At 40.9% G+C, this 12609-nt stretch overlaps 1 protein-coding gene across 1 annotated transcript; it reads right to left on the bottom strand.

Annotated features, from left to right (window-relative positions):
• Nucleotides 1-9: 9 nt before the first annotated feature.
• Nucleotides 10-12609, bottom strand: lhx6a (LIM homeobox 6a). The gene is made up of 9 exons (XM_027006957.3): nt 12113-12609; nt 11299-11370; nt 10567-10749; nt 9238-9359; nt 3073-3293; nt 2273-2373; nt 2021-2116; nt 1529-1703; nt 10-1275 (listed from the first exon to the last, which is right to left on the bottom strand). The coding sequence occupies exons 1-9, from the start codon at nt 12188-12190 to the stop codon at nt 1196-1198; spliced, it is 1128 nt and encodes a 375-aa protein (XP_026862758.2). The 5' UTR covers nt 12191-12609; the 3' UTR covers nt 10-1195.

Raw genomic sequence — 12609 nt, 5'->3', positions numbered from 1 at the left:
CTCTCTCTCTCTCTCTCTCTCTCTCTCTCTCTCTCTCTCTCTCTCTCTTTCTCTCTTTCTCTGTCTTTCCCTCTTTCCCATTCTCATTCATTCCCTCTGGTTCTTACATGTATACAAAATTGCTAATTAAAAAATCAAACTATCCTAACAAATTACAGAATTTGTATGGGGAAAATTATATCCCATTTAATATCACTCTCATAGTGTGATGACCTTTGCCAGAGCAGAATGAAATCTAATGAACCCTCATAAATTGAAGTAATAATCCACTTTGTTCATGTGGGGATCCAAAACATTTTATTTTATTTGACAACTTAGCTTTTTCCAGTTTAGACACAGCCAGTTTCTGAAATTGAATTAAATGAAATTGAAATTACCAAAAATAATTATAATATAAAGTCTGATTTTAAAAATGTGAACTTTGAATTTTGTCAAGCTACTCAATTCAACCTCTATGTCTGGACAGAACATCCTGGAGATTTTTATTTTTTAAATGAGAGAGTGCAGATGCTAGCAGGTGAGGAAATCACTGACAGATCCTTCATTGATAAATCCACTAGCTAGTCTGCATGCTTCACCCAGACAGACAGACAGATGAAGAGAGAGTTAGCATCTGTTCTGTGGATCCGTCTTCAGCACAACACTCAGAGAAGAAGCATCATCATTCTCAGAGCAAAGGAAAACCAGCAAGAAACAAAAGTCATCTTACCAAATGATCCCATGATGCCTCCTGTTCCCCTTCCACAGCTCACAGTGGCTGTGCACTTTTTGCAGTCCTGTAGCAGTGGGTTCTCCCAACACTGAGAGAGAGTTCCAATCGCAGCAAGAGTAGTCAGGAATGCCGTTTCTCATAATGTTTGTTGGTGTGCACTCAGGGACCAGGTTATTGGTCCAAACTCTGGTCCTGTTCCCACCGTAAGGTCCAGCTCAACAGGTGACCACTCCAGTCTCCAAATACTAGCTCCCAGCTGTGAGTTTCCTTCGACCAAACAGCACAGCCTGTAGGTGAGGAAAATCCAGTCCGCTGAAAAGCCAGAGGAAGCATCCCAATTCCTTGGATGGAGGTTTAGAGCATGAGGGACTGCGACCCTGTTGTTCAGCCAGACGTGACCTCTGGAGTTCGGTAGAGCAGTGGTGGATAGTTGGAGTAGGAGGTCAAAGTCTGAGGGCCCAGGGGTCGCCGTGGTTGTGGGCGTTAGCGGCTGAGGGGGAGCTGGGGCAGAGACATGGCCTGATGAGGGAGACTCTGCGTGGTCAGCACTGAGAATGGATGACCTGTACACATACACATGCACACAGCACAACAAAACAGTAGATTAGGACAGTCATGTAGACAAATAAATAATTTATCTCTTTTTCCCTTTGTTCATATGCATTTTTAGAACAAACTACTCCAACAACTTAAATTATGTTGGTCCTGGCATAATATCCATTAACCTGTAATATATTGGTTGCAGGTAAAATTAAAAGAAGAACATGCGAGTACTAATAGTTTTATTTCTCCTCAGGTGCGGAGGATACCACTCACTGTCAATGTAGCCATGTAGAGCAACCATGCGTGCTCTCTCCGGGCTGCCAAAAGGCGAGTAATGCAGCTCGTCGCTCAGTGAGGGAGGCATGCGTGCCTGTGGGTGGCCCTGCGCCGGGCCACTGTGCTGCGGAGTGTGCTTTTTGTGTCTCGCCCGGCAGTTCTGGAACCAAACCTGGGAAAAGAGCATCTGTTATGGAGTGAAGTCAGGTACTGGACTCACAAAATGGAGGGGCGTACTGAGGCATGAGCATGTAAGACTCAGAGAGGATAAAAGGATGGAGAGACAGCAACAGAGAAAAAGGAAAGGAGAACAGGGCAGAAAGTGTTAAAGCAAGAGAAGGATTGTGGAACAGAAAGGCCAAGAGAGAAGTATAGTGAGAGAGGGAGAGAGTTTTAGCATGTCAGAGAGAGATCTTTAGCTTGTGAGTGGGAGAAGGAGTTTTTGCGTGTGAGACAGAGAAAGGAAGTTTTGGTGTGTGTGCTGCTCACCTGTATGACTCGTCTGCTGAGCCCCGTCATGTCAGCCAGTTTCTGCAGCGTCTGAGCGTCTGGGTTGTTGTCCTGCGCAAACTGAGCCTGCATAACCTGCACATGAACAGTCAAAAACATTGATACAGAGTTGCATTAACCGCTCTGTGATTCTTCTGAATGCTGACTGAACTCAGAGCATATATAACTAAAGCATATAGGCGACTGTTAGCCTGATGCTGCAACAGTTGTTTAGGAGTCAGTGATTCTGACCTGCAGCTGTTCAGCAGTAAAGGAGGTGCGAGCCCGTTTGGCAGGTTTCGGCTGGCTGTCCTGCTCTGATGGCACCGCCCCCTCCAGCGTGAGGCCACTTCCTATGTGGAAAAGGGAATGAATCAAATCTCTCCCTTTCTCTCTCTCTCTTTCTCTCTCTCTCTCTCTCTCTCTCTCTCTCTCTCTCTCTCTCTATATATATATATATATATATATATATATATATATATATATATAGCACTATGTTGGGAAACTGCACTATGTTGGGAAAGGGACTCTGTTATTGTTTGCTAGTTACATGTTAATTTCATCTTGCTTTTTGTAGCTAGTGGGACATATTTATAGACCCTAAGGAAGTATTTTGTGAGAATGATGTCAAGTTTAAAGCAAGTTTATTTTCATAGAAAATTTCCAGTGTCTTCATATAAGGACACAGGGTCTAAAGATGACAAGTTGTTTTTCTAACGCATATAAACCTGCTCTGGAATTTTGCTTTTTGTTATATAGAGTCTTTCTGGATTAAATATGTACTACAGTCATAATGCAAATATTATGGAAGGAAATGTGTGTCTAGCTAAGCCTAGATGCTGATATACTGTAACGCACTTTTTCTTTCAGACACTCTTTTTTCTTTGTCTCTCATACTCTCTCTCTGCTGCTCTCTCTCTCACACACACAGACACACACACACACACACACACACAAAACAAACACACTTTCTCGCTCTCACACACACTCTCTCTCTCTCTCTCTCTCTCTCTCTCTCTCACACACACACACACACACACACACACACTCACCGCTCTCGGCAGCCCGTTTCAGGTTCTCCACCATGGTGTCGTAGTGGATTCTGCAGAGCACCTTCTCCTCGACCAGGCCGAACTCCTCACCGGTGGAGAGCTGCCGCTTGCAGGAGAAGCAAGCGAAACAAGCCAGGTGGTAGGCGTTACCACGCGCACGCCTTACCCAGTCACTGGCGTAGATCTGCCGGCCGCAGCGTGCACACTTAGTACCAAACCTACTGCAATAGAGAGAAACAGGGCTCAGCACATCAGTGCTCTGTGGAAGATTAGAGCCAACCTCTTAAAAACTCATGCGCCTGCTACTCAGTTTGTTATTTTAATTGCATGGGACTCAATCCAATAGAAGTACGCTCTGTACTCTTTAATGTGCAGAGTACTCAATTTGTTTTAATAAGTTTCCTATGTCAGCAACCATTTTCTCCACAACTTGATCAGTAAAATGACTTTATTATGCAAGCTTTGTACCTTGTTTCTAGGAGAAAAAGATAAAAATAATGATATAAAACAATCTCTAGAATGCATCCACAAAGAGGTTGAAACTGACAGCCAGAGCTTTCTGTACATCACACCAAGAACAGTTAGCAGCTGCAGTTCTGCATATCCAAGGACTGTTCTCACCGTGCATAACCGCTAACAGTCCAAGTGGACAGCACAGTGTTTACCTGCTCCAGCCTCTTATAATATGTCTTATTTACTATCTTTGAATGGATTTTGATTTTAATTTTATAATTGATATTAAATACTGCTTTTCAGCATTTTGGCCCAACACAGCTAGGACTATGTGCATGAATGAGTACAGGGTGTTGACACTGGTTGTGACAGGACATCAGTGAAATGAACCAACTGGGACCAGCAGGTTTTGTTAATGTTATGCAAGGTATTCTTACCAGCTGTAATACATTTTAAGTGTTTCGCAGTATTTAAATGAAACCTCCTTTTTCTATATGCAAACATTGTATACTGTGCAAAGACCTCCAGGAGAGTCCTAATGCAAGCATCCACAAGTACTGATTTACAGCCGTTAGTAGCAGTCTGCTTTGAAATGCACAGAAGCATCAGAGGTACAGTCTGTCATGGTAGGTGTTGTTTTGATGGGCCCAGTCTGAGTGTAGCCACTCTACCCCAGACTTCAGACATGACCAAGCAATGGTTCTAGGGTTCTAGGGTTCTAGGCAGAAGAGGATCAATGTGGTTTGGCATGCTAATGGTGGTAGCTAAGACTAATGCTCTGCAGATGGCCCAGCTTGTACGAGCGTCCCAAAAGCCAGCCCCCAGCTCACGGCCTCAGCCCACCGCCACACCTCTGGCACACAGAGTGCTTGTGTAAACAAAGTGTCGTGCACCACCTCCTCCAGCTGCCGAGAAATGTGGGATATCAAACTGACTGATTTGGTTGAGCCTCCCCATTCTCCTTTGTCCCAAGAGTGATGACACTAGCCTTACATGCTGGAACCCTGGCAGAAGGGCCTTTTGGGTTAGGGGGGATGGTTCTCTGAAGATAACATCATACTAGGATAGAGAGCCTCACAGATAGCTTCAAACAATGTCCCTAAATGTTTTTAAAGAAGGAGATTCATTGATTGTTAAACCTCTCTGAAATTGTGCAAGAATTAGAGGAAGAGTGGATCCAGAATGTCACAATCAAGAGTGGTCTGTACTCATCTCTAACAAAATACTGCAGCATTCAGGGGAGTGGTAGCTCAGTGGCTAAGGTACTTGACTAGTAATCGGCAGGTTGTCAGTTCAAGCACCAGCACCACCAAGGAGCCTCTGTTGGGCCCCTGAGCAAGGCCCTTAACCCTTAACTGCTCAAGTTGTGATCAGTCATAATTGTAAGTCACTTTGGATAAAAGTGTCAGCTAAATGCCATAAATGAAAATTAGGCAGCAACACTAAACATTGTAGATTTTCATGCAACAAACAAATACAACAGTTCTACTACAGCCACTACATGGCTTATCAAACAGTATATCTTCACCAACAGAGGTTTGAAATGTTCAGCCTTTTGCATATTTGTTCAGTATTACTACATACAATACGTCTGAAAGACCTATACAGGTCTACAAGACTATTCAAAGGATTTTTGTGTACTTTACTAACCAGACTCTGACACCGTCATATAGACAAAGAAAACAACATCTGCGCAATGATGCATTTCAAAGGACTGTTTAGAAAGGAATCTGGAACCCTGCTGAAATCCTTCATGACATCTCGCTTGCCACAGGAACCTTTCAGAAATGCAATTAAAACAACAAAAACCCCTCTCTATAAAAGTGCAATCGTTTTTGTACAGCGAGTCTGATTGTACTTCCTGCTGTTGGTTCTGGATTTACTTCTGTCCTGCTGTTCATGACTCACCAGGGGACAGTCCTGATGCCTGAGAGCATTCCACGCGCGCCACACTCCCTCACCTACAGGACTGCAGTAAAGACAGAGCCAATGAAGGACACACCCGGGGGATTAATGCTGATATACTATGTGAGCACTCTAATCTATAGCAAATCTCCTGACAGTGACCTGTCTCTTCTGGGATTTCACTGACATACTCAGAGCCTGCATAACACCTGGTATTTGAACCCACTTGAAATTAGTTTAATGCATTTTAGGGAACTAAATAAACATTTTCAAACTTTGTTGTTTTCCAAATTCAAAAAAAGCACATACAAATTATTCCACTTAAACACCTCTCATGAGACTTGTCCCCTTGCCTGTTGACCCCTGTATGCCTCTAACCTGCAGCAGAGCCTCAGTACACTGAACAGAGGGCTGTTCTGCGTGACTGACTCTCCTTCCTCCACCAGCGTTAGTGCTGTGGAGAACCTCTCTGATTCCACACTGCTCCTCTGATCAGCTGCCCTCTACAGCGTCCTGTGTGGCCCTCCGCTCACACCTCTAAAGCCTGTGGCTGTTATTGTTTATCCACTTAACATAGTCAGACATAGCCTGTCCTGTTCCCCCTCAGCCAAATCTACTACTCCCCCCAGCAACCCCCAGCACAGAGCAAACCCACTCTGATTTCCTGCAATTATACTCGATTAGACCAGCTGTCAGTCTGGCAAAGATGAGAGACTGACACAAGCGAGACATCCACCTCCTGTCTTTTTTCCTGCCAAGCACCAAGATTCCACTCAGACATGTAAAACATGTAGCTCTGCTCCACAGCAAATCTGATGACAGTCCTGTATCGGTGTCCAGTACACTCTATGCTCTTAAATTGTTCTCCACTCTATATCTCAGGTGGTAATTTAACATTGATGTTCATGGAGCAAGGGATCACTGAAGTCTATGACAGATCTCTGGTAATTCTATGGAGAATATTCAGCCTATTTGCCCACACTGTATATGCTTGTTCACAGTATCTTGCCACATTTCCCTCAAGGGAGCTTGTCTCTTTAGCTTCAGATAAAATGCAGATGACCATGAAGGCTGCTGCCTCCTCCCTCTCAGAACTGGCGTCAACACGGTACCACCATGGACTCTGCATCAGTGCAGCATTTGCAGCCACAGCCAGTTGGGGCTAGCACATGCAAACTCAATGACACTGCATAAAACAAGACCATTCCCGAGCAGCAGAAGCTACTGTGATCAAATAACTTACCATTTACCATTTCTCTTTAATACTTGAATTACTTTCTCACAGTGCACCAGCGTATACTTTATGTCTCATGACTGAGATATTCCTTACTGTTAATGATTTTAGGAACCACAGCACAAACAATATCTATGTATACCTCCATGATTTGAATGTAATAGAATTTGCTTTCAGAAATGTAATCTCCATGATGGCTACACTGGATAACGGAAATTATAATAGATTACAGAACACCAAAAGCAGCTCTGTGAGCCTTTCAGCAAAAATAAATAAATAATAATAACCATGGTTTCAGACTACCCATAAAATACTGAGAGGGTAAAAAACATTGTAATTACTGCATTGACCACATTCTTACCAAATTATGTATTTTGGTAAGTCTGAGACATTTAAATTAGTAAGCATGTTATATATTGGTAAATATAACATCTTATAAATGTGTTTTTCTGTTAGAATGTCAGTCAGGTCAAATATGAAATGAGGATATATCAGCTCTATCAAATATAAAACAAGGATATATACACCTGTACTATCAGAACAGAAGCAGACGAAAGCATCCAGGACCAGGCTTCCTGTGTCACCTTCAAAACATGCAAAACACTGATCCTCAGGCGGCAAGCTTTATGAAGTCACTAAATGCTTGGCTCCTTGACAACTTGAAACTATTACGGCCCCCTTTGCCTTGTTTACATGAATATCTAACAGAGTCAGTCCATTCTGTGCCTATGTCAATGCTCCCCTAATACCATAATATACAGGGCCTTCACACAAATTAAAAAAGGTTAACTATCTAAATGGCTGAAAAAGACAAAATTTGCCAGACCTGTGGAATTGTGTGTGCAACAACAATTATTGAGTTATACTTTTTATGAGCTGATTGGTAATGGTGAAATTAGCATACCCCTGTAGCGATTTTAAATTGTTTTAAAAAGTAAAGCTGAGGTTAAGCTTTTTCCCAAAACACCAAAGGATTTCTTGAAGACATCCTTTTTGAACAAAAGACAAAAAGTCTTTTTATAAATACTCAAAATGCTTCGCATTCTAACATATGTTCTTCTATAAACAAGACTCTATAAACAAATGATGTGGGGGAAAAAATACTGACATTATAATCACCAAAGGATAATCAGTACCATCACAGAGTAAAAATTGTTATTTATAAAATTACCATATGATGAAAAAAATACACTGAAGACACTTTATTATCTTAGCATACATGTTATTAATAGTGTTTAGTTCAGTTTGTTTTTATACACTGACAAAATGGTACTTTTTTTCCCCATCTTCAAAAAAAGATGGATATTCAGAGGCAAGGCTGCACACAGAAGTTCTCCCTCAGAGAAACACACCTGCATTAACACCATGCCCTGCATCTGGCACCAGAATGACAACTACAGCCTGCTATCACTGCCATACCGGCAGCACCTCAGCCTTGCTCTAAGTGACAAACTGACGTCCATCGAGCCAGCGAGAGCGTCGTCGCTTCTGCAGTTCCACTGTGGCTGTATGGAGAGCAGGGCATTGAAACCCCATCATGTGGAGCATCACTTCAGATTATTGGCCCTAACAGAGAAAACAAACGTTCCTCTAAAATGCAGTATCAGCTGTAAAGGGGGCCAGTCACTTCACACGCGGCCTGTGAATGAGACGGGAAGGCAGGCCAATATCCTCCTGCCATTCAGAGTCAGGAGCGCGTGCTCTGCAATCACCACATATCACAGCCTCTAACATCCTGAAGACAATTTCACAGCTTTGCCCTCTCAAATCATTTACTCAGCAACCATCACATTTTAGTGGCTGTATAACAGATTGATGGAAACATTTATATATTTGAGTATGAATTGTCTATATCTTGATTATGAGATGAGAAGCAAGATCTGGGCCCTTTTAAAAATGATAATTAGGATATAATCTTCTTTTCAGAGTGCAGATATTTAGAATGGCAATCTTAGATAAACATGTCATTCTTTTGCATTAATTTTAAAAAGCATTTATTATTTTATTATATATGTTTCTGAAGTGGTAATAAAACAACTTCTATATAATCAAGGCAGTGAAATATCGCCTCCAACAGTCATGCCCATTTTTATTGGCCAGTAGATGGATCACGTCAGCTTCACACGAAAACATTTAGAGAAAAACGTGTCAAAAATTCTCTATTGTTCTAAAAGTCGCATATTGACAAAGTCGATCATTTCTTTTTATCGAGTAGAGACCATGCAACGTCAAAATTAAAAAGCCCCGATACCCAGATTTTATTAGAAAAAGATCTCAGTTTCATTAAAGAAATAAAGCAATATCTTAACGAATAATAGACAATTATATGCTACTAAAACAAATGTTCCTTTAAATATATATTCGACCCTTCTAATTTATGGATTTATCAAAAAGAATGATTAAAATAGTAAAATGCTACGCACGCATCTTATACGTCAATAATCCGCAATTCTCATTAGGTTTAAAACGTGGAAAGAAAACCTTGCAAAAGCGAAAAGCGGCCGTCTGCTGGCTCAACGTCCGGCCTTTTACAGTGAAGATATTCCAAGATAAAGTAAAAAAACTTACCCTACCTGAAATAATCCATTTTACAGAAGATCTCCTTATTTTTGATGTAGCAGCTGCTGTGCTGACGCAACGAGGTCCTGCAGACAGAACACTCTAAACACCTCACGTGCCAAATCAGATTATTGACCTGCAAAAAACAAAGCGATTATTATTATTATTATTAGTAGTAGTAGTAGTAACAACAACAACAATAATAATAATAATAATAATAATAATAGTAATAATAATAAAACTTAAAAAAATATATACAAATGAAAATGTTGATCTTTTCGATTTGTTACTTGAACGACATATTTTATCTGCTTTTAGGCGTCTGTGTAACCTTTGAGAGAGTGGCTGGAATGCAGCATTTGCGAATGGCAAATTTTCTATAATTTAATTAATTTAACGCATTACACTAACACTATTAGTGATGTCTTGTATTTTGAGCATGCTGGTCATTCATGAACAAAACCGTATATTTCCAGTGTTTGTTAAAACGTTTTTCTGTTATGAAATTGTTAGTTTTTAAAAAGTATTAAATTAGTGGATTTATTGCATAGATTTACAATTGTTCACATTTACAGTTAGATTAACTCTTATAGCTAAAACCTTTGAGTATTAAATTGCAGTTTATTTTAACTTAGCACATGAAATGTTATTCAGCTCTGACATTACAGTCTTAAATAATAACATGGATATTAGTAAAATACATAGAACATTATACATTTGTGTTTTCATGTTTACAATTCATTAATTTAAAAAGCTCATGTTATGCATTCTGAAAAGGTTTATACTGTCTATATTTACGCTAATAAACAGTACTAATTCACATTTGTTCATTCATTGTTTTATTAGTTTCCGAAAAGACAGAAGACAAACCACTGCAGATTGCGAACTAGTGATCGTCTCTGTTACCACACACTTCCTGAAAAACACGCCTGGTTGTTTAACTTAGTAGCACGCGAGCACACGCGAGCAGGGAGGCAGACGTTTGCACCAGCGATGAGTACACAGCGCTCAGTTTTTTTAATTGTATATCGTTGAACATGTTAGCCTTGTCAGAATCAATGGCCTGATAACTAAGATACAAAATAACCATTTTTAATAAACAATCCAGTATGTACATAATTACAATTTACTTCATAAAGGAAAATATAAACAAATACAAATGTATAATTCAGATAAGTAATAAAAAATAAACGACTGTTAACAACTAAGACCCTCAAGTGCATCTATCGTCAGATTGCTCAGACTGCTGTGGTACACTGGTGGTTTGCTCATAGCACAACACGCTTACAATTCTTCCCATTACGGCCTTCAAAAAGAATGAACAGTCTCGCGCATTGTCGTACCTTGAGAAGATATCTGTCCAAGATCTCCAGTCCGCAACTGGCGCACATGTTCTTCCCGGTGGAGGGAACGGAAGAGACAGTGGACGTGGGCGAGCAGATGGATGGAGTTGACGGGGGACTTGGCGAAGAACGCGTGTCCTCTTTTTCCATATTCGATCTTTGAGACTCCCCGTCAGAGTGTGACTGAAACAAACAGGAAAGATTTTAGTAAAGAAATGTATGTAGTCTACTTCACAGTATAATAGTGAAGTTACAGCGAGGAGAGGTTATGCATCGCACTACGACGCAATACGGCAAAGCAATTAAGAAGAGTATTGAGACGTTAGACAATTCAGTTCATTACCGAACGCGAACTTGTACTTTAGGTAAATAGGTTATTGGGTGCGTGTGTATCCTTTAAGTGGTTTAGCGAAAATAGATCGAGAAAACGGACAGTCAGGGCACTGATTGAAAAATAAATATTTAAAAAAAGATCCCCTATTTACTGTTTCGATATGCATTATTAAATACTTGGTGTATGTTTCAATACAAAAAATAAAGACTAAAGTAAAACGCATTACACATATACGCATTTATGAGTAAGCATTACACCACAATTGTAAGTTGCACAGTTGCTTGATGGCCTAATGGAGAAACAAAGGTAACGCAAGAAAACGACTAAATAACTAGATTGGTGTCATTTTACATATCTAGAATGTGCCTTGGTAAAAAATAAAATAAAAAATAACTTACCATTGCGTGTCCGTGTTGGGTGTCCACGCAGCGCGATGCTCCCGGTGTAGTCTGTGTGTCTGGAGCGATCACCTACAAGACAGAATTCAACGGCAAGGCGACGTCAACCCACGGCGCGCCATCTCAAGCATCACATCCCGCTTAGACATCACACTCGGGGCTATATATGCGCTCAAAACAATAAAAATGAATTTAACGGCGTATTTAGTGCCATGTAACAAAAGCCCCGCTTTTAATGAAGCGATTTCAATCTGGATTGATTTTTCCCCACACTTAACCCATACCTCTTTGGGTAATCGTATTTCCACGCAAACCAGGGAGCTGAAAAAAATAAACTACCTGCAATTACAAATAGCTTGAAATGCTCACGATAAGAGGGCCCCAGAGTGTCAATTTCAACTGTCAATCAGAGAAAGCCGCGGGCCACCCAAAGAATTGCAAATTTGATTTTTAATGGCAGTAATTAAAATCTAATTTTTCTCTGCAGACTTGGCATGTGAAGAGGATGGACTGAGAATCACACTATTCATAACAGAGACGCTATCGCGTTGCGTGCAGCTGATCTTTGTACACAACGGGACAAATTCTTCTGACATCACTTTACCATGAAAATAGACCCGCCGTTTAATCGTCAGACACGAGATAATACGGGAGAACTTGGCAGTGAAGCACAGCGTTAACCAAGCAACATGTTGGCATTTGGAAACAGTTAGGATTAAGAATTCATTAGTGAGAACAACAACTTGTTCTCTGTCAAATTATTTAAAGTACATTAATGATAAATCATCTTAAATCGGCATTGCAAGATTCCTACCTGTTTTGAGGGAACTCCTTCGGATAGAAATTGATTTCCCTCTGATAGAGGGGCCAAAATCTCATTTTTCCAGTACATGAAAAGGGCCAAAGGAAGGTTAGCGGACCTTTAGATGTCCTCGTGTCGCCACAGAATTGATAGAACTTTTATTCGACGCGACTTTACGTTCTCCCATAAGATCCTTTCTCAAATGGTGCACGGACTGTTTGGTATCAGCCCAGTCCACAGATACTCTTCGAAAAGCTAACGGGAACTCGGTTGAACATGTAGGTCAGTACAAGAAGTTCCTACATGCGGGGCGAATTGCAAGCAAACTGCACGGCCAAATCAGCCAGCTCGTCTGTACGCCTTATTTAGAACTGTTAGTAAAATTCTTCCTTCCACTTTCCCCCCTTTTTGGGATGGAATTGCTGACTACAGGAAGTGGATGAAATTGAGGGGCTGGCAGGTTTGTTCTCAATCTTCTCATAGGAGCGCGAGTGAGCCAGGACGCAGCC

Source organism: Electrophorus electricus, chromosome 19 (genome assembly GCF_041902795.1).
Source record: "Electrophorus electricus isolate QZ-2024a chromosome 19, ASM4190279v1, whole genome shotgun sequence".
In the NCBI taxonomy this organism is placed as follows: domain Eukaryota; kingdom Metazoa; phylum Chordata; class Actinopteri; order Gymnotiformes; family Gymnotidae; genus Electrophorus; species Electrophorus electricus.
Note: the sequence above shows the minus strand (reverse complement) of the source record. Positions and strands in the feature narration are given on the sequence as shown.